The sequence below is a fragment of the Hydractinia symbiolongicarpus genome, chromosome 9 (genome assembly GCF_029227915.1).
Source record: "Hydractinia symbiolongicarpus strain clone_291-10 chromosome 9, HSymV2.1, whole genome shotgun sequence".
Lineage (NCBI taxonomy): Eukaryota > Metazoa > Cnidaria > Hydrozoa > Anthoathecata > Hydractiniidae > Hydractinia > Hydractinia symbiolongicarpus.
This window is the reverse complement of record NC_079883.1, coordinates 25,011,838-25,034,097: the sequence shown is the minus strand read 5'-3', so window position 1 is coordinate 25,034,097 and position 22,260 is coordinate 25,011,838. Positions and strand designations below refer to the sequence as shown.

Here is a 22,260-nt window from a genome sequence, read left to right as displayed (position 1 = left end):
TGCAACTTGTGTAAATATTTTGTTCAGAAATATATAATACTAGTCGTTAGCCCGTGGAAAAATCCACGGGTTCGCCCGTTGCAGCTAAGCTACCATTTTGCGACAAGACGGACGGACAGACGTATACGGGTATTGTAATATAGATTTTCATTTTTACGTCAATTGCGAAAATTTATAACCGCAAATCTATTACGCGCTAATTCTCGTCGGTGTAATAACTCAAAATTCATAACCTTTAATGTTTAGAAATCAAACTCGAATTCAAATTTTTTGTCAAATAGGTAAATTGTGGGAAATTTGTTAACGTTGGAAAAGTCATTTTGAGTATGAGTATGCATGCGCCAACAAGAATAAAAAAACTCAAAAAAAAATCTTGAGCTTTGTGTGCCGTTAGCAGAATATGACGTGAAATGGAAACGAGCTTAAAATTATAATTTTTCCTTAGATACGAAAAAGACGCATTCGCGAAAATAAATTTTCGCAAATAATTTCAACTTGATTGACTCCGCAAAAATTTTTATTAAATTAACAATCTGAACATCATAATGGCGACTTGAAGCTTTGACAGACTGACTATTTTCTCGACTCCTTTTTAAGGTCTCTGTGTAAAAAAACGAAGACAGACGAAGAAACTCAGACATATCCAGGTATTGCTTTCATCAGTGGAATAAAATAAAAGCAAAATTTATACACGATAGATAACATGAAAATAAGAAGGTATTTATGCAACCTCGTTCCCAGGGCATTTTGCCTTGTTGATAAAAGTTTTGGGCTCTCCGTAATAACGGCTCCGGGGCCACAAGACCCTGGGGACGACGTTGGTATTTATGAAAATTATACGAAGTTCATATAGCTTTTCTTCTGATGTTTCACTCTTAGCCACACTTCATTATGTCGGCCATATACCTTCCATGGCGCATCATATCCAGCAAACCACACAAACCTACGCTGATAACTAAGTCCAGCTTTATCTAGGTCGTTCTTCAGCATGGCTATTTGTTTCTTCAATTCGTCATTATAACTATGTACACGGCCACCGAAAGAACGCACAAACACGCAATAATCACGTGTTTCGACAAAATGAAATTTTGGATTTAACGGTTTGGATAGCAAGGGGATTACACGAGGTGGGATCCACATGTGAGAATGTAAATTGATAAATGGTTTCTTGAAGTCAATACGGAGGAGAACAGGTACTGTTAAATTATATTTCATTTTCTTGACGTTATATCCATCAATGTATTGTCGAATCAATTTGTATAACGGGGTGAAATCTAAGAAAAAACAATAGAATGCATGAAAATAAGATATAGAATACCAATAAGTAATTCTACTCAGGATAGGATTTTTATTTCATTCTCAATGTAGCCAAGGATTTAGTAAGCGTGATATTTAACTTTACCAGATTCCAGTTTTACACTTGTTATTGTTGCACATTGATGCTTTTTTTGTTGAAAAAAATTGAATTTACACCTTTGAGCTTGGGCAAAAATTGAAGTCTCATATTAACCATGATCGACTATTTTTTTGTTTTGTTGCCTTCCCTATGCTGCTACGGCTCTGAGAAACAACCAAGGGTAAGTCTTAAGAACATCTTTGTTACGTTAGATTTGATCTACATAAATACACTTGATACTTCCTACATATTTTAAATATAACATTGATGATAAAAATCTGTGTACCCCCTCAGGGACTTTTTGATTTTTAATTTTGTTTGAAAACCAAGTCATGACTACCCTGGCCAGCCTTACCCACTGTAAACACTTTGTCTCTTTTCATTACTCTAAACACAAGTAAACCATTTAACATTTTACATAAGACCTGCAGGTAAAAACGAGAGGGGATGTAGGTAGAGAGGATTACTATTCTTCTTAACCCTAAGACTTCAAACTAAGCGAATTGGCAAGGCTGAAATATAGACATGCCATCTATTAGATATAAGTCATGATCACTGAACTTTAAAATATTAAAATATGAAAGAGAATTAAATTTTCTTATCTGGCAATGGCCAAAGACGCCAACGTTGACGCAGAAAGTGGTTAGAAAATGGGTTCAAAGACCACATATTGTTGGCGAAACACTATTCGAATTTTTGCAAAGAAAAATACTAAATATTAGGTTTAAGAAGCTAATCTGAAACATTTCCAAGGCCATTTCCACCAACCCTTAGGACGCAAAATCTGCCTGAACTTTACCTGAACTGTTTCTAAAGTCCTAATATTTTTCCCACGACCGCTATCAATAACAGACACAGCAAATCCAAAAACCGTTAATTGGTAAAACTACCTAAAAACTATTTAGAAGAGGACTTCACTCACCTTTAGGTTCACCAGCAGGTATTTTTTTTCTGAATGTCATCCACCATAGAGCTCCAGGATAACATCTTGTTTCGTATCGATCCGTCTTGTTGACAGCGACATATGGTCGACAGTCAGAATTATGACAAAACCAAGGTTTCTTCCATTCTTTAGATTTAGAAGAGGAGTCCACCTCATTTGAGATTTCTTGTGCTGTTGTTAAGGCCAAGCAAACAAGTAGGAAAATGTAAATCATAATGGTAGCTATAAAAGATAAACAAGCGGACTAAAACATTTGCGAAACTTTACAAAATTGAACACCGGACAATTTTTGCTTTACGAAAATCATAAAATAATAATTAAAAACAAAAAACAACAATTACCTACCTTACTACTACAAAGTTACTAAAAAAACTTATTTAAATATTTTTCTTTACAGAAGATCTTTCATTTTATTTTTAAATACAATAAGTATCTAGTGTAAGTTTTTTTATATGTTTTTTAAATCAACATTCACCCTGTCGACCTTACGTCATTAATTGAACCCATGTTCCTTCATTCGGCTCCAATTTTTCATTCTGCTATGAAGAAAGATGTTTTTGTTGTCAACAATTCTAAGGAAGATTAAAAATCTTTAGCTGAAGAATCAAAATCAGTCGTTAATCAAAGAATATTTGTAAATCTTTTATTCTGTTGTTGTATCATGAAGTTTTTTTTCTACCTGGCAAAACCTTTGACAACCTTTCCCGCTGGAGAAATTTCGGCTAAATCAATATTTTCGATATAATCGCTATGAAGCAGGCAATTTATTTTGAACCGATGGTGAAGGCTTTTCGAGAGATTACACTGTATATGCAAAAAAGTTTACTACAATATATGTTGGCCATGAACTGCCACATAAAAAAGCTCTGCTTAATTGCGTTTTTAATTGATTTATTTATAAATTTATTTAATTTCTGTTTTTTATTTTTTATTAACTTTTATTTCACTTTTTCTTTCAAGTTAATTTACTTTTAATTTGCTTTTTCTACTTTGCATAAAAAATGAACTTTATTTTGATTTTATTTTATTTTTCTTTTAATTTTAATTTTAACTTGTTTTGCATTTACTTTTAAGTTTTTATTAAAAAAAAAATAAATTGAATTTAAAAAATTCAATTTATAATTTAGCTTGGCCGAGAGCTGCCATAGTATACCATAATGCTCTCGACCAAGCGAGAAATCGATTTTTTTAAAAAAAAAACAAAAAAAAAACGTTTTTTAAAAAAGGAAAAAGTTAAAATTAAAATAAATTTAAATGAAGAACTTAAAATAATAAAAAATAAATAAAAAGCAAAATAAATTAATGAATTTAAAAAAAAATTAACAAAAAAGCTATTGAAAATAAAATGAATTAAAAGCAAAATTAATTAAAATAAAAAACAAAAAGCAGAAATTAAATAAATTTAAAAGTAAAAAAGTGAATTAAAAAAAACAATTAAACAGAGTTTTTCGTGTGGTCGTTCTCGGCCACCATACTGCAACTTATCCGAATCATTTAATTTCAACTAAAAGAAGTTAAACTGAAAATATGCAACGTTTGTATTCTAACTTTTAAGGCATTCGGGTTCTTATAACACTAAAAAATGGAAAAATAAAAAACAAACAAAAACCTAGCCGACAAAAAAATTAAGTCGTTAAAAATGGGTTGTGGGTAAAACGTTTGGGTCGCTACAAAAATAAGTTCACAAAAAATGATTTACCTCAAAATAACCTTATTTATTTTCTAAACTCCATGGAGGGGAATAACAATACGGTATTTAGTAGTGTTGTCGTCTTAGTTATAAAGAATTTCTTTACTTCCAAATTTGAGCAATTAAAACCGCAGAATACGGAAGACACAAGAGATCTGGTTAACAACCTTAAAGAACCTTCAGCGAGTTTCAAACGTTTGGTTAATCGACTTGTGGAAGGGTGGGTTATGCTGCGCGTGTTATAAACTTTAAGACTGGAACTAGTTTTCCGTGTAACGGCACACGAATATTACGTAACAAAGATAAATACGATTCCTGCTCCTTTCATGGTCTCGTTTATTGCATTTTTTATCAATTTTAACATTTCTTACTTACTGTGTGCGATTTGTCTTTAGTGAGAACTGAAACTTGACAGCATTTGCCTAACACATCTGTTCGATTTCTAAAAGTGTGGATATATATATCCTGTAGTGTCGCGAACATCAACAACGATGGAGCGTGTATATAGAAAGTGATGTTGTTACGTTGAAGAGAAGGGATATAAAAATAAAAGCCGTATTTTGTCTGTCTGTCCGCGAAAGCCGCGTCCCGTAACGGTAACACGAAATTTTGTAAATTATGCGCAATACCAAATGCGATATATTTTTACCAACTTTGTTTTGACCGCTGGCGCGTAGTATACCAATCACGACGCCTGATTCCTTAAAATAAAAAAGATTTTTGCGACCAGAAAAAATCCAAAATCTTCGCGGAACGAAGCGCATTTTGATTTTGATAATGGTCGTGTGTGTGGTCAGTGTGTGAGGTTTGTAGGCCTGTTTGACTTTTTTATCTTCTAAAAGCTTTATATATTTGTAATATTTGTTTTATGTTTGTTTTCAATGTTAGGATAAATATATTGTCACGTTTTTTAGCCACGTACAGATCTTAAACGCACCAGTTTTAGGATGCTTGGCTAGGAACGAATATTAGCTAGATAGCTGCTAGAGCCTCACTTATTGGTATTCTGTTTGGTATAAGAGCTTTTTATCCTAGCCAACATTTATTTTATGTTGAGGCTGTGGCTATTTAGTTAGCTCCTTAAAAAGTCAAAGTATAAAAATGCAGTTTGGCTACAACAATATTCTTAAGCAATAATTGTTATGCTAAATGCAGTTAGGTAGCTACAACTTTTATTATTTTCCTGAACACTTTTTCTGCAAATAAAATGGTTGCGCAGTTGTTTTAACTGGACAAGTAATAACAGGCTGTTCCCTGTGTTTTTATTTAAGCCATAGTTGCAATGAAGTTTTTTTGGAAAAGGGTATTACGCCTATATGCCTGTTCAACTATGTTTAACTGTACTAAGCGCTTAGCCCAGTGTTAACAAACTTTTTTTCTGCAACGTTGTTCACATGTACCAAGGGATCAGCCTACTGTGACAATTAATTTTTAAACTTTCTCAGTTCTCAATACGGTTGTGCAACACGGTTTACCCGGACTAACTGCTCAACCCGGTTTTAACAATGGACTATTTCCTGTGTTTTTATTTAAACAGAATCGGCGTTTTTTCAACAGGGTATTATCCCTATACGCCTGTGCAACACCGATTAACTGCACTAAGTGGTCAGCCCGGTGTCACAATTAATCTTTTTACTTTCACAGAAACTTTTATTCCGCAATATAAAACAATATTGACCGATATTATGACGCAGGAACAGATTATTATATATTAACATGAATATTCCATGTAAATTTTACATCAGTCTAGCATGCTATCAAGCCAGTCGTCCAGTTCTTTAGGAGTTTCCTAACAAGAAAAACACAATAACATTATAGCTTGCTTAGGTTGGAAAGTGTTGATACAAAAAGGCCGGTCATTGCTATGTTATCCTACGCACTACGGACACATCACCTATTAAACCATGTATGTCTACAAAATTAGACGTACTGACTAATTAGAATTAGGCTGGAAACAATATTGAGCGGTTGTGATTAATTCTTTTCCCAGAATCACATTACCGTCTTTTTAACAGATTTGTTATAAAAAAAAAGTTACCGTCTTCAGCGTATTTACTTCACTTGAAGAAGACACTATAATCATAAAAAAAGAAAGATACAATAAGGATACCAATTTACTGCATGTTCTGAGAAGCGAAAGACTCCGTAAGGTTGAATAATTAGATGACGGTACTCTTAAAAAGAAAAACAGAGTTTTGTGTACCTGGGTCAGTGGTCTCTAGTAACATGTCCAGATCAACATCATCTGGAATGGTATTTTCGCTTGTTTTCTCAATAAGATTGTCGTTATTTTGTTCCTCACTCGTTTCACTTTCAACAGATATCGATTTTTCAAACGTTATGTCAAATGTTTGAGTTGTATTGCTTGGTAAGGGAACTGTATTCACTTTCCCACTGTCTACTTTTACTTGAAATTTATTATCTTCAGTTTCAGGTTTAAGATTATCATGGCTACATAAAATCCTTTCTTTATTTGATTTCATTCTTTTAAATAAGTCTTTATACTTCTCAACACCTTTGAAAGTCCACGTAAAATTATTATTCAGATTGGAAGGTATACTTCGAGCTTCCGTTGGTTTACTGTCGCGCAATTTCTTTAAATTATCAAAGCAGTATTTGTAATCTTCACCCTAGAAAGAAATTCAGCAAAATGACAGAAAAGATCCAAAGAAACATTTTGGGTAGATACGGTAAAGTGGTCATAAATTTAAATTAATTCAAGCTATAAATGACAACACTATAACTAATCGTAAACTTTGCACTAAACATCCACACGAGACGACACAAACAACATCAGCAACGATAAATCAAAACGACGGCAACGAAAACAACAACAAAAACAATAGCAACAATATAATATAAAGACAACAACAACAACAACAACAACAACAACAACAACAACAATAACGATAACGACCGCGACAACAACAAAATAATCATAATACAGCGACAAAAACGACAACAATAACGGCGACAACAATACAGCAAAAACAGCGACAAATTTTTTTAATAATTTTTCTCATTTTAACAGCAACAATTAAAGACAATAATAAAAAGAAAGAAACAAAACTAACAAAAAAATAAACGATACAACAAATATTAAAAGTAAACAAGAGCGTCAAACATACCAATTGATCGAGTTTTAATTTTTCCATCATATCCAACGATGACAATTCTTCAGCAAGTTGTTTCAGATTCAATTCCAAAATATTATCTATATCCTAACGAAGAAGAACATATCAGTTCATCATAGTCGCTTGTTTCAAGACCTTCTTCTTGAATGTATTCAGGGTACGTTCGCGCTTGAGTAGGAACTACCATACAAAGCTGCCTTTTCTTAGAAGACATAGCCAGCATATCTGCTCTGTGACATACTGCATTGTTTTAGAGTGACAAAAGACTCTTTGCTCTTGTCATGTAAAAGGTTTAAAGGCTAGTGAAATACTGAGAACGAAATTGCCTTCGTTCATTTAAGAGCAGCATATATATTACGACATTTTCGCACAGGATAAATCATAACAGCACGCATACCTGGTCATCAGATTCATCTTTTAATTGATCCTGCCATTCTCTCTCTTCTTGAAATTGAAAATGAGAAGAAGCTCCACCTTAAAGGATTTATAATTGATTGAAAAAAGAGATAATAACAAAATTGTGAAATTTATGGGGGTTAAAGCAACGAAGAATCGGTTTGGATGTAAAACTTGTAATTGAACTATCCGTTTTCATCCAAATTGAAAGTTAAATTATTTTAATTTCCCTTACAAACAGAAATGAAAAACTATATACAAACCTAAAGATAAGTAGAATAAAATCAAATTAAAGTTTTGTTCCGTTCAGTTTTGTTGAATTTCCGCGCTCGAAGGCGTAGGAAATTCTTTAAAACCGTCGTTTTTTCTTTCGGAGTATTTTTTGAGAAAAAATCGACCCTGGGATTTCACGTTGGTCCGTCACAGATGTAAACTTCGTACCCAAGCTCCTTAACTACTGGGAAGTCTAGTATTGACGCTTCAGGCCAAAATTGGTATTTGTTTTCGACAAAATTTGGCACAGTTAACAAAAAAAGTATGCTGAACATAATGGTGACATAATAATTTTGATTTTTGTCACCTAAATGTCATTTCAGGTCAAAATTTATCCAAAAATTAAAACTGCTTTATTTTCGACAAAATTGACACAGTTAATAAGAAAGTATGCTGAAAATGATGGTCACATCAAAATTTTGATTTTTTGTCAACTAATGCCGTTTAAGACCATAAACGTTTCAATCGCAAGACTTTCAACCATAAATGATAGGCTGTATTTCTTGTTAGCAATTTCTTTTAAAATGTGAGTTTATTATGACACGTTTTGTTTTGTTTGCGTTTGTTGTAAGATATAATGTCACTGGTGTGCTTTATCTTCAGAGGTTCATGCACCAAACCCCTTCGAATGTTTGGCACAATAACATAACACATTAGCAGGTTTTCATCAAATATTTTGGTAGCGCGCGGAAATTCTTAGAGTCCCCAGGGCTTCTTGTTTTTGAGTTGAAATGCAACTTTACTATCCTGTTGTCACCACATTGGAGTGGGCAATCATACATTACAACTTGATGTCAATACCACTGCGGGCAAAATTGTAGTAGAAAACAAGCACGTTTTTTCTTTAAATAAAATAAAAATAAAATAATTAATCAAACTGAGCATCTCTCATACCAGCATGTGTCTTGATGTATTCGAAGTCTTTCGTTTCGTCATATAAATCTTCATCCAAACTGACTACATTTAAAAATAAAAAAGCAATGTTTTGAATAGTCAGTAAAATATACTGCATATACAGACGATTTAACCAAGAAGTAAATCTTTCCTTTGGAAAAGAAAAGTTTATGGTAGACCATCCTAACGAATACTTTATCTTTTTTAAGTACTAGTAGCACTGCTACCCTTTTTGTTGCAAACGTTATTGCAGAGAGCGTTGTAACAAAAATAGATTACTTTTTCCACTATTCGACTTTCTATAGGTACTTTAAAAAATTCAGACTTTCAGGTTGCAGATTCAAAAACTACCTTTTCTAAAATAATGATTTCATGACTTTTTACTCAAAATAGTTAGTTCTCTACAAGTATATGCTATTTTAATTTCAACAGGGTATTCATATATTTAGACCAGGTAGGAATTCTAGTCATCGTCCACTCAAAGCTTTCTAACTATTTTAAACAGCTTTTCTAAATGTTTTTCCTTTTTTTCATCGGTAAAAAAAGCATCCATTTTTCTCGGGCGTTTTCAAAATTTTAGTTGTCACTCTAAAAATTTCTTCCTACCAAAATTACCTTAATAACTTTCGTATTTTGAACGATATCTACGATTCATTTCAATCCGTTTAATTTATTAGGTTTTATAGTAAATAGAGGGCTGCTACAAGGATCAAGAAGGACTTACCATTCTCCTCATTATCTACTTTATCGTAACGACTCGAATTGGATGGTAATAGTTTATGCTTTGAGCTTTCTGTCTAAAAATGTTGAGCAATATATAGAACACTTTAGGTGCAGAATGCGTTTCCTTTAAAGATCTTTTTTTTTCCTATTCATTTATTTATTTATTCATAACTATTTGCAAAATTTTATGCTCGCAAAATGCAAGAATAAACAAACAAATAAAACAACAAATACAAGAGATAGCGGAAGGTGGTTAATTTGTGATAAAAAATCTATCGACTACGAGACGGCAATTATGACAAAAGCAACGTGAACACTATCAGTGAAAACGACCACGCAAGAAACAAAAATGACAACGAATGTAAGCAGTAAAAACGACGACACAAACAACGAAAACAACCGACTGTCTAACGAAAACAACAGCACAAGCAAAATAGCGATGACACATGTAACGAAAATGACAACGAACATAAGCAGTAAAACGACCACACAAGCAACGAAAATGACGACACAAGCAACGACTAAAAAAGTTGTCAGTAAACCAGTATTGAATTGCCGCCTTGTTTCTTGTGTTTATCTCCCTTATGCGTTCGTTTCTCTGCGTCATAGTGTCGTTGTTTGTCTCTTTTCTTGTTACCATGCTCTCCTTTTGTCATTATACATATGTACTATGAAATAAACGAGTTTTGATTGTCTAGCTAACAAGCTGACATAACATATAAACTTACTCTCATTTCAGCCTTAAAATAGGCTTACAATATGCTTATCGTTTGTATTTTAAATAACTTTCAAACAGGCTGTCACTTGGTAAAAACTTAGGAAAACATTATCCCTTTTAGAACAGCATAAATAAATTAAAGGAAGATAACAAGAACGATAATCAACATTGCTCGACCGTTCTATTAAGCATGTTCACCAACTAATGACATCAATGCTGGTACAGTGACTGGACTTTCAATTAAATTACTATTCATATAAACAACATTTTACAGTAAACGAGAAATATAACACATCAATGTTATAGCGTGTGAATTTCATTTGACTAAAAAAGCTACAAAAAAATGCAAATTGTACTTAAATAAAAAATTGTACATTACAATTTAAAATTGTATTTCTCCATATTTCTTTCCTTTTTTATATGTATTATTTTTATGTATATAATGTCTACATTTTTATTAATTTAACAGGAGGGAGATTAAAACAGAACCAAATTTATTGATCGTTCACAATCCTCAAAGCTTTTTCTGCAATATTCCATTCCTCATTTGTTGGAACGACCAAAATTTTCTTTTTCGAGTTCGAACTTGATATTTCCGCAATACCTCCAGCTAAATGAGCGTGCTTATTAGCCGCAGGATCAATCTCGAACCCAAACTCTTCGGAATTTTTAAAACACAGTTCTCTTAATTCGGCATAATTTTCACCTAAACCAGCAGTGAACACTACTGCATCCACCTTTCCACCTAAATTCCAGTAATACGAACCGAGATACTTTCTTATTCTATGCGCTACTGTTCTTTCAGCTATCACTGCCTGCTCCTCGCCCCTCAAACTAGCTAATTTCATATCCCGAGCGTCCTGGTGTCCGCTCAAACCTAGCCAACCACTCTTCTTAACCATCATAGTCTCGATCTCCTCCGCAGACATTTTTAAATGCTTCATCATGTAAAACACAGTAGCTGCGTCGATATCGCCACAACGGGTGGCCATGATAAGCCCTTCAAGAGGAGTAAAACCCATCGTGGTATCTATAGAAACCCCATTCTTGATGCAACAAAGACTGGAACCAGCTCCAATATGACACGTGATCAAATTCAATGAATCAGCTGGTTTACGTAGATAACTCGCGGCTTGGTTCATCACAAATTCATGGCTAAGTCCATGAAATCCAAACTTTCGAATTCCGTGTTTTTCGAAATATTCAATTGGTATTCCATACAAAAACGCATGTTTCGGCATATTGGAGTGAAACGACGTGTCGAACGCAGCAACGTGTTTGACTGACGTCGGGAAGATCTCCATGGCGGTTTCGATTCCTAGCAAGTTTGCAGGGTTGTGCAACGGTGCAAGCGGTATGGCGTCTCTTATAGCATCAATAACGCTCTCGTTTACTAGTTGTGCTTCGGTTAAGTGTAAACCCCCGTGCACAACTCGATGTCCCACAGTTTTGATGCTTTTAGGGTTGGAATGTTTGGATAGTAGAGACAAGGTAAATTCTAGGGCGCTTTTGTGGTTCTCGATGTTGTTCTCGTCAAACCGTAACTTTTCCATCTCTCCTTCCTCCTTTGAATAAGCATGTTTCACAATCTGTGATTTCTGTCCGATTTTTTCAACAATCCCAGTAGCGCAAACGGCTTTAATGGTGTTTTCGGCAGCATTTAACAAAGCATACTTCAATGAAGACGATCCAGCGTTTAAAACGAGTATTCGATTCATTGCTACAACAGCTAAAAAAAATATACACATTTATAAGTCACATTACCTTTTAAGCTCCAGTGTGTTAATGAAAAACTCTTATTTTATCATCAAATATGCTGTATAGGTATGTAGTTTGCGTTAGATGGCAACATTCTTGCAATTTAAACTTTCCAACACATTTAAAACAAAGGTAAATAAGCCGAACGCTAAGCAGTGTTAAACACTTTAATCCAATATTGGCCGTCGTTGTTGTAGCACTATGGAAATGGCACCAACAACTCACCATGTAAAACAGTTTCTTTCTGCACTTCAGACGTTTCAAGTAACCACTGTATAATAAATATTTTGTTATGATGCTCTTTTGGAGAATTGAAAAAAAAGGAAGTATACTGTTATGAATTTAGAAGGCTCTGAGCATGAAGAAGAGTAAAATAATTTTTTTGTGAAATATTTTTTTGAAAAGAAAAGTTACAATTCCTTCACATATATTTTACGTAGATTACTGCTAACAACATACTAAATTTTCATGCCTTAAGACTAATCATTTCTTCAGAAAATGTAAAAATATTTATAATGCCCATGGTCAAAGTCTTATTAAATTCACCCTGTTTACGTTTTTAATACAGAAAATGAGTGACAACTTAAGTTTACTGTAAAGGAAACAATTTTTTTTTACGTTTTTTGCAAAAAATTCATGACATACAGAAAAAAATATTCTCTTTCCAATGACATATTTTATATTCTATGAAAATATTTGGAACATCGTTTTTTTCTGGAAAAAGCCTTTTTAGAGGTGTTATATCCTTCACACCTTTGAAAAAATATGTGCAAAATAAGTTCAGCATATTTTTTGTAAACATTATGCATAATATGGAACTCCTGTATAAAAATATGCATAATAATATTTTTAGATAGTTTACTTTCACTATCGAATTAAAAAAATCAAAGTTAAGGAATATGCATATAAGCTGTCTCTTGTAAACCTGACTTCTGTCTATTAAAAATTCTAAACGCGTGCACGCATATTCAGCATAAAAAAAAGTTCGCACTTCTATCATCACACATTTTTATAACACCTACGAAAATCTTTAAAAAACAAATATCTCGTTAGTAAATTTTCGCATACATGCCTTTACGTTTGTGGTCTCTTTTTCCGAAAGCTTCCTATTGGCTCATTGGAATTTTCGGTAAAGAAAAGCTGAATAATTTATGCACAAAAGGTTCTCGGATTTTTTTGTATAAATTACTGATTAGCGAATTATGACGACAGAAAGAAAAAAATATGCATTTTTTTTTGAATAATTTCATAACGACGTTATTAGAAAAAAAACCCGGGAACCTTTTTGAATTTAATTTATGCTGAAAATAATGGTGCGAAAACGAGAAGTCTGCGACCACGCGTTCGGAAAAAGAAGCCATTTTAAAACGTACGGTGAAAAAAAATTGGTGTGTGTTTATTTCATTATATTTTCTTTTTGGAAAATTACCATCTCACGAAAATAACACCATCAAAAAAGTCTTTCATCAAGCATTCAGAAACAAAAAAACATAAAAAAAAATATAAAAGTATTGATAAATTATAAGGGTTTTTCCTTTCAGTAACCTTAAAGTACTAGTCGTTAGCCGGTGGAAAAATCCACGGGTTCGCCCGTCCTTTTTATACCGAATTGCGTGCGTCTCGCTACCTGCGCAGCTAAGCTACGCGTGACAGACAGACGGACGTATACGGGTATTATAATATAGATTTATATTTGAGGGATTTATATTTGGGGGATTATATTTCATTTTAAGTTGAATTTGTTAGGATTTTATAAGCCTTGCTTACAAAGGTTATGGTTAAGCAAAAACTGCAGAAGACCTCTGTCCATAACTGCCCCTTTTCTGACCGGCCCTGACAATAAATCCATTTCCGATTCCGACTCTTCGAAAAGATTTTTTTTTGGATTTAACAAACTGATATAACGTTTTCTGTCCCACTTTTTTATACGCTGTTATCCAAAACCCAATTTTTTTCAGTGGTAAAATTGAGAAAAAAAACATCAGCTTTTTTTTACACTACTGTCCTTAAACTACCATACCGTGGATTTTGGCGCCATTTTAAACAACTGCCTTTTGCATTTGAAAAAAATGAACTTTTCCTCTCTTGACCCTTCAGTGTCTAATTGTACAGCCATTTCTTTCTTCTGCGTTCATGTAAAATCTGTTATAACACATTTTACGCGCCATATTGTTTTAAGTTTAAAGCAGTCTTCGTTTTTATGTTAACGTCTACTTTGACACACGTGCTTTTCAAAATAAAAACGTCATTTCAATTGTTTTGAAAAGTAAATTTGTCGTGAAAGGTTTGATATTAGTTACTTTGCAAAACAACCAACTGCTGAGTAATTTCAGTAAAACAACCAACAAATGCAAAGTAGAAATATTTTGATAACTTACACAGTTTCCATGTAATTAAAACGAACACATTAACAGTACTAAAAAGACCGTGTACACGAAACCAAAGTAAAATTTAAGCAAAGTAAAATTCACCGCCGCATTAACAAAGCATTTTACTCTGGGGTGAATTTTTTACATGGTAATCTAGCAACCATGGACCGGAATGTGTCAAAGTGGTTTGAATTCACTTCAGGTTTCATATAGACATCCTCTTTTATCATAGATCATTCTTACCTTCAATTATACAAGAACTTGCACACTAAAACACCTCTCTTGTTAATTAAATAAATCTACATCACTGCTCTGTCTAAATGATAAGATAGCGAATTAAATACGTAATTAAGAAAATTATTAACATAACTAATGACTTTAAATATCTCCTTTTCATATTCTCTTTATAATGCATGATGCTGACAATAGACACCCGCATTAAAATTAGTAACATCTTAACCCTAACACAATAAAATCAAATTGAAATGCATTTTCGTAAGAATATTAGGGAGATCATTAAAATTTCACCCGTTTATTTTATAATTAGACTCTGTCCACAAGTGTTCTTATTACTCATAAAATTTAATATCACAATACAATTATTTAGTCTGAGTAGATAACATATATGGACAAAGTTGTAAATGAATATTTTCTCTGAAACTATATATCGAATTTTGACACTGCTTAGACCTTAACTTACAACTAGCAAAACACTAAGTAAATCATCCTCTTACCCAGCCCCAACCCTCAAAAAACAAACAAACAAAACAAAAAAAACAAAAATTTGATACAATGTACACAGTGCAAAGGGAATCTCCAGTGTCTATATGACAATAGGACAAATAATAAAAAAGAAAAACAAACATTGTATTCTTTATCATCAATTTGAATGTAAAATATTATTTATACATGAATAAATAAAACACACGACTTGAAATAAAAAATCTTCTACAGTTGCAACCTTATAACTAGAAGAATTTCAGGTGAATTTGACCATAGATACACGTAAAATCTTATTCACAAAACAAGAAGACAAAAAATATTCAAATGGTTACTTAGAAAGGAATTTTTTGGTAAAGCGCTATTTTCATGCCTTAATACCTCCACACAACTTGCCCACATCAATTTTTTCCACACAAATGTCACTGAGAAACAATACTATAATTCAAAGCAAAACTGATCACATAATTTAATTCATTTGTACATGCAGAGATTGGCAGTAATAATTGACATTGTAATAAATCTTGCTGTAAAAAAAATAATAGACCCAGTGAAAAAATCACAATCAGTAGAAATCACATCTTTACAAGAGTTATGACAATGAACAGTACGATACTTCAACAGATTGATGGAATTTCATTCTACATCAAATCTTCGCCATGGCTGTCCTCACTTGCCATCTTAATGCTTGGCGTTTCTTTGATGTGGGAACGACGTAGTTGTTTGTTGTGTAACGGCGATGTGGTTTCTGAAAATTTAACGGAATAAATCAGGGCTTATTATTCTGTTGCAACAGTGACCAAACTAGACCGCTTTTCAGCAAAAGGCGATATTTTCATATAATAGTTATAAAATCGACTCACACAATCCTTTAATTCTTGCGCCTAAGGAGACTTTCTTCATAGAATTAAAAAAAAGTAAAACTTTGAAGGTTTAGGTAGTAAAGATTCAAAGTAAAAAAAGAGAGGGGGAGCTATTAGAATTTTTTTAACAAAAGTCCACTAAAAATATCTTAAAGTTAACTCAAAATTATATGATTCCAAAAATTCAAAAACTCTACAGTGTCTAATAACATACCTCAAACATTTCGCAGTTTAACATTTCACCCTAAAGTAACACCAATACAGTTAGTTGTTATGTATTCAGTGAATTGAGAAAGCATAAACAGTATTCAAAATGGTAGAACAGGGTAAGGTGAAGTTAAATACACTGAACTTTATTGTTCGTTTACGCAGTTCTCAATGCCGGCCTAAAAACATAATCTGCGCAAATGTTTGTTCAAATATATTTACAGCACAAGAAAAGTATCAAATTAAAATTGAAGTTCGTTTTTTTAGTCAGTCAATTCAAATCGAACTTTCTTCTGATTTTCTAATCAATAAAAAAAATACCACAAAACATTCTACAAAAAAGTTACAATTAGATAAAAGCAACAACAAAAACAAACTGAACTACAAATTTCATGGCTTACTCTGATGTTCCACCTCAGCGATGAGTGTTTGGATTCTCCTGGTACGTTGTTCATTTTCCATTCTTCTTTAAATTGGTGGTATCTAAATGTATAGAATATATAAAAATTCCATCAACCATTAGTAGCAATTTATATATACATTGTTAGCCTATTATTCCATATAGCCCATTACTTGAGGAACATGATCAGGAAGAACTGTCTTGTGGATGTAACTCTTGGTTCTAAGTCCACATTTTATTAACTGGTCGTGTCCACCTCACAGACTTTTTTGTGAGTGTTCGGCGCTTTTTGTATCAGCCCTAACCACCATTTTTGTTATTCCCCGCACCCACACTGGTCGCAAGCAGTACTTATTAACCCAATGAACAATTCTGCTTATCAAACAATCAGTCCCTCGTACAATTTAATAAACATTATCTTCTCTGGTGATTAGCATTCTTTCATGATCATATTAGTTGCAGAGTATGACCTATAATCCTGCTGCAAGCAACAAATAATTGAAAAATTATATTCCAAACAGTCTGCAAAAATGTTACCTAGTTAACCTACAGAAGCCTAAACTACTAGGCCAGGCTTGGCAGTTTTGACAACCGGTAATTATCACCCAACCAGAAAGCGTTTTAAGAAATAGGGTCTGGGCTTACTCACAACGCTCTATCAGAACTGAGATGACATTCTGAACGCTCTACAGGAGAGTAGGGAAAGCCAATTAAAACCTTATAGTATACACAATATAAAAACAACCTTGACACTGGATCGCATTTTCTAATCCCTTTTGTGTGTGGTTGTGCTGTTGAAGGTCGAATAAAAGCTGGTAGTGGAGCTTTGCGACTCCTGGAAGACACCATACTGACACTGGATTCAGCATATGTGCTTATGTCGCGACTTCCTGGCATTCCTCGTAGGTGCTCTTCTAAATCTGTGATATCCGAGGCTTGACTGTCATTGTCGGTTAAGGTTTCATCGAAAACATGTACTTGTCCATTCTTTTTTCTGATAAAAAGACATAAATTCAATTAAATTTTTTTTTAGGACTTTGACATTAGCACACATTTTTTCCTGGTCAAGTTTAGTCCTAACATATTTTTTTTGCAAAAGCGTTAAATACAGTTTAAAATATAAGTCGTTTTTTCAATTCTCTTGAAAAGTAGCAAAAATAGGAGTACTTAATGACTCCAAATGCTGACGTTAAATTTGAAAGTTTAGTATTTACCAACCTGGCAACTTTTCGTCGAAAGGTAGAACTCTTGTGTTCTTCCAAAGTGCTATCTAAGTATTTGTTAGAAGTCGCAGTAGATGACATATCTGACATGGGGGACCCATTTTGACTATACTTGCTCTCATCGAATGTTAGCGACATGTCTCCTGAAATCTATGAAACATTATTAGAAATACACACTTCCAAGTAAATGTAAATAAAAATGTGTTTAATTTTTCAAAAATTGACCATTCTTTGACCAATTCTCAAACCAAGGAATAGCACAAAGTAAACAATTTCTGCAACCAGTAAGATCTGAAAAATACACTTTCACAGACACATTAGGGCAAGTGAAAGCCTCTTAAAATTCACTTGATGCACTTTACAACAGTTCAGCATAAAGGTAATCCACTTTAAGGCCCAAGGGGGCCTAGAAAATAAAGAAAAAAACTATGCTGACGTCAGTTAAATTTAGAACTAATGCAGATTTTGGATGTACGGAAACTTATTAACCCTACATTATCTGTAAATATTGGCAAATGAAGATTCGATTAATGAGCTGGTTAAGGATAATACGCTATGCTTCTTTAACATACAAAACCAAGTTTAATGATGCATGTTTTGGTCCTGTAGATAATCAGCCCTTTTCCAAAAATTTTCATTTTTGGCTGTATTTACACAAAAACATGAATTCACGTTGTTCTACAAATTTATGTGTGTAATTTTTTTAATACAGTGAATAACCCCAATAATAAAACAACCAGTCTCAAAATTAAAGAAAAAATAAACAACTTTGTAATTTTTAATACGGTTTAGGCTCAAAGTGAGAAAAATGCTAAAAAAATCTTAAACAAAAAATTTATGTTGCGTGGAACGTAAACTTAAAAGTCACAAAATGTCAAACAAATCCTGAATTCATAAAATTGTGTTACACAGTTCTGTTTACACCCATACAGACAAAGGTGTTTAGTTGGAATGTGCAAGAGCAGATTTCCTGCATTTTTTTGGATACATAAATTTCTAAAACATTCGAGACAGTTAAAATTTAAAAAATTATTTATTTTTTTTGACTTGTTTACCTTTGTTTTTGAAAATGCTTTGCGTTGTAAGTTTGATGTCAAAACCCTTGAGTCAGGATGATGCCTTTCAAGTAAAGAATGACCAGTCTCATCACCATCATCTGTAACAGAAACTTCAGCTCACAATATCAAAAAAAACAATGATTATCAAAACAACATGGTTTCTGCATGAACTTAAAGCTGATGAATTAGTAAACAAATTCCAAAATGGTGTAAGGACAGTTGCAATTTTAGCTTTATTGACAAGTTGAAATATCTCTGATGAGCATCAACAAAAAATAGAATTAATCTGTGCATTATTAATCAATTTTTTTAGACCTTAATAAAAACTGTGCAACTGAAAAGAAATATTGACAGGCACAAATAGTCTGAAGTAAAGTTGATATATATATTAAAGAATATCAAAAGAAACAGCATACCTGAGTCAATTACTCCTGATGATTGATCATGGTAGATCAATTCCTTCAAATCTAAAGTCATAATAAAATAGTTTAAACAGCAATCGTAATTAAAATACAGTATTTTTTAATGTACTAGGTGAATCCAACCTAATTAGTTGTTCTATGGGTGAAGTGGACGGTAGCTTACAGTCTGGCCAGTCAGCAAAATAAAAATAATTGTATTGAGAATGTATGGTGGAAACAACAAAAAAAAATAATAAAAAATATAGCAAGGAAGGATGGTGTTACAACAATAATAATCTCACTTGTTTTACGCTTATAACTATTACTATTTTAGCGAAAGTAGCTATTCTTTTTAACTCATCACCACAGATAGCTAAAACAAACTTTAGTGTTCTCGCTTCAACTTCCATAGCAAACACACAGTTTTAAAAAGAACACAAGCTTTCGAATTTGCCACAATATAACAACAGACCGACGCTTGAATTATTTTTTTCTAAACTAAAAAGACCCTGAATCTAACTTTGCCATAAAAATATAAGACAGATCCAGGATACAAATTCTTGTTAATATTCTCTTTTAGGCTACCAATAATTGGTTTTGCTTTTTTGCAATTGCGATTGTTTTTCTCAACAACAATAACCAGGGACTGATCCAGGTCAATTTGGAAATCGGTGTACCAAATTTTGGGACATCTAATTTTGGTGCTCAAAATAGAGACTTAATGACCGAGAAAATATATTTTCATAAGAAAACTATGTTCTATACTAAAAAAGAAGATGTATTTTTGTTGTTCTATTTTTGTAACAACTCCAAATCATTATCAGAAATACAACAGACATGCGTGATCAAAAAACAAAACCATTCACATAGATACCATTATGTAGCCTGTTAATTTATGGAACCGGAACATAATGCAAAAAATTTTTTTTGAAAAAAAAAGAATAAGAAATTTGAACCAATTTAACAGAAAGCAAAATCGTTAATTAAAAGTTTTGAAAAATCACAACACTGTTTTTCGTAGAAAAATGTATGTCTTTAAAGTGAAATCCTGGAAGGTGCATTATTTTTGAAGTTGTCCACAATCTCCTCTAATTGTTCATCTTTGAATGTTGGTGGCCGTTTATAATTTTTGTATTTTGACTGGGAAATATCACCAGTTTTATAGAGACATTTTTAATTTCTAATTTCCAGGTAAGCCAACCTTGAGACCCCCTGCAAAAAAACAAAAAAAAAAGACACCCAAAAAACTTTCTGGATCAGCCCATAATAATTGCAAACTATATTCATATTAGTGTGATTGTTAGAAACACAATTTTGAAGCTACATTAGCAAAATGAAATTTTATCACATAAAAGTTGAATTTTACTTTTATTTTTTAGGATCATTCTTGACAGCACATACTTTTTTCAGTAGACAGATGGCTTCAAAAGATTTTGAGATAGGCCACTTTTGATTATGCTGATTTATCCATGTCTAAACATATTTTACTCTTTTATCTTTGAGATATGGCAATCACAAGTTTGTACTGGGATACTCATACTCAAAGAGAAAAAGCTTTCAAGTATGACAAAGGACTGCTCAGTTTTGGAGCACAAAAGTCTTTGGTCTTTTGTACCGGGAATGTTTTATACAAACAAACTAACAAATAGAACATCAATATGCAGTGACAAAAAAACAAATTGGGCTTATGAGGCAAAAGTTCAGCATCTTACTTTAAAAGAAAAATATAAAAATAATCTTTTTTGACTTGGTGGAATTTTGCTGGAATTGCCTGAGGCCAAATTTCGAGCTGTTGGCAAAACAGGTTTGAACCTCTTTACCTGTAGTGTCATACATTTTCAGTTTTGTCAATGAATAAAAGGCTAGCCGTACAGTGACATTGCAAAACGAAATACTAGTACTTAAAAAGTAAAATACTAAAATACTAAAGGATGGTCATGCAGAAAGCTATGGATAGAAAATCTTGTTTCTATACTGGACAAAAACAAAGAAAATATTATTTCAGGGCCTTTAAACTTGCACATTTTCACATCAACTGAAAGTTGCATTCACTAATTGAAAACTCACCACTCATAAATTCTTGAAGCTTGGATTCAGGAACATTTACATATCCTAAATCACGTAGTTTTTCTCTAACTTCTGATCTTGTAAACTCCATTATATTTTTTTCTAAAAATAAACAATGATGCAGCTAGATATGTAAAAATAGGTATTCAATTTGCAAAAAAAAATTAAAAAAATACATTTTGCTTATCTTGACATTGTATTTTTTTGAAGATGGATATAGAGAATGACGTAGATGATTTAAGTTTAAACGCCTCACCATGCTGTTTTTGGTGAAATAACACACAATGATATTGTACCTAATTTATATGTGCCATTATACTAACAAAACAATTCGTGAACTTGGTCAGAAACTGCTAGCTATACAGAGAAAAAATGCATACATGTATATAGTGTGTGAAGAATGTGATCCAATGTGTGGGGCTGTAGCTTAGTGGTTATAACTCTCGCACTTTGTGCTGGATATTTCCTTGGCAGTGATTCAACATAGGCGAGTGAATGTTGCCATAGCCCTGGATTAACCCAAGCCATGTGAGGGAAGTCGGGGAGAGGTGGACCACATATGTTAGGTGTTGGATGTTCGAGTTGTCTGGTTGTAGAGCATGGAGCCTAATTTGGGTCTGTGTAGCTCAAAATGAGCATCAAATACTCTTGGACTGCCCATCTAAGCCATGTGAGCTTAGCCATGTAAAATATGCACATCTATTTATCTATCCAAGTAAAAGCAAGTCTGAATAATCTCCCGTGATTTCTAGCTTCAAGTTTATAACACGTTCTTTTTTAAAACTTAAATCATGTTTAAAAAGCTTTAGCTACAAGGAAATGCATCAATCAAACGTAAATTTAAATGGATCAGGTTACGGAAATTTGTACGACACGAAAAAAGCACAAAAGTTTGTACAACGCAACACAACAACTGGCAGCCTTGTTTTTCAAATTCCGACCGCCATTGGCCGCGCATGTACTTACTGCTGCTATTTTTTAAGATTTCGTGATGTACTTTTTGCAAAATTCCGAATGTGACCAGGGA

General features: G+C 32.9%; 3 protein-coding genes across 5 annotated transcripts; all 3 read right to left on the bottom strand.

Annotated features, from left to right (window-relative positions):
* Nucleotides 1–633: 633 nt before the first annotated feature.
* LOC130656778 (heme-binding protein 2-like) lies at nt 634–2,937 on the bottom strand. Its single transcript, XM_057459698.1, has 3 exons — nt 2,685–2,937; nt 2,319–2,561; nt 634–1,274 (listed from the first exon to the last, which is right to left on the bottom strand). Exons 2-3 carry the CDS (start codon nt 2,551–2,553, stop codon nt 835–837), a joined length of 675 nt encoding a protein of 224 aa, XP_057315681.1. The 5' UTR covers nt 2,554–2,561; nt 2,685–2,937; the 3' UTR covers nt 634–834.
* Nucleotides 2,938–5,712: 2,775 nt separating this feature from the next.
* LOC130656533 (acetate kinase-like) lies at nt 5,713–14,630 on the bottom strand. Of its 3 annotated transcripts, none has more exons than XM_057459411.1 (9): nt 14,538–14,615; nt 9,992–10,117; nt 9,451–9,523; nt 8,727–8,789; nt 7,561–7,637; nt 7,158–7,250; nt 6,233–6,659; nt 6,068–6,102; nt 5,713–5,818 (listed from the first exon to the last, which is right to left on the bottom strand). In XM_057459411.1, exons 2-9 carry the CDS (start codon nt 10,103–10,105, stop codon nt 5,771–5,773), a joined length of 930 nt encoding a protein of 309 aa, XP_057315394.1. In that variant the 5' UTR covers nt 10,106–10,117; nt 14,538–14,615; the 3' UTR covers nt 5,713–5,770. The 3 variants fall into 3 exon arrangements, with proteins under 3 accessions (XP_057315394.1, XP_057315393.1, XP_057315392.1); XM_057459410.1 differs by having other exon boundaries at nt 8,727–8,796; nt 9,455–9,523; XM_057459409.1 differs by lacking the exons at nt 5,713–5,818; nt 6,068–6,102; nt 6,233–6,659; ... (3 more) ...; nt 9,451–9,523; nt 9,992–10,117 and adding an exon at nt 10,388–11,896 and having other exon boundaries at nt 14,538–14,630.
* A 618-nt stretch (nt 14,631–15,248) lies between these two features.
* LOC130656535 (centriolar and ciliogenesis-associated protein HYLS1-like) lies at nt 15,249–21,536 on the bottom strand. The gene is made up of 8 exons (XM_057459412.1): nt 21,234–21,536; nt 19,182–19,232; nt 18,763–18,863; nt 17,703–17,857; nt 17,230–17,478; nt 16,486–16,567; nt 16,092–16,121; nt 15,249–15,762 (listed from the first exon to the last, which is right to left on the bottom strand). The coding sequence occupies exons 1-8, from the start codon at nt 21,322–21,324 to the stop codon at nt 15,661–15,663; spliced, it is 861 nt and encodes a 286-aa protein (XP_057315395.1). The 5' UTR covers nt 21,325–21,536; the 3' UTR covers nt 15,249–15,660.
* Between the last annotated feature and the right edge of the window lie 724 nt (nt 21,537–22,260).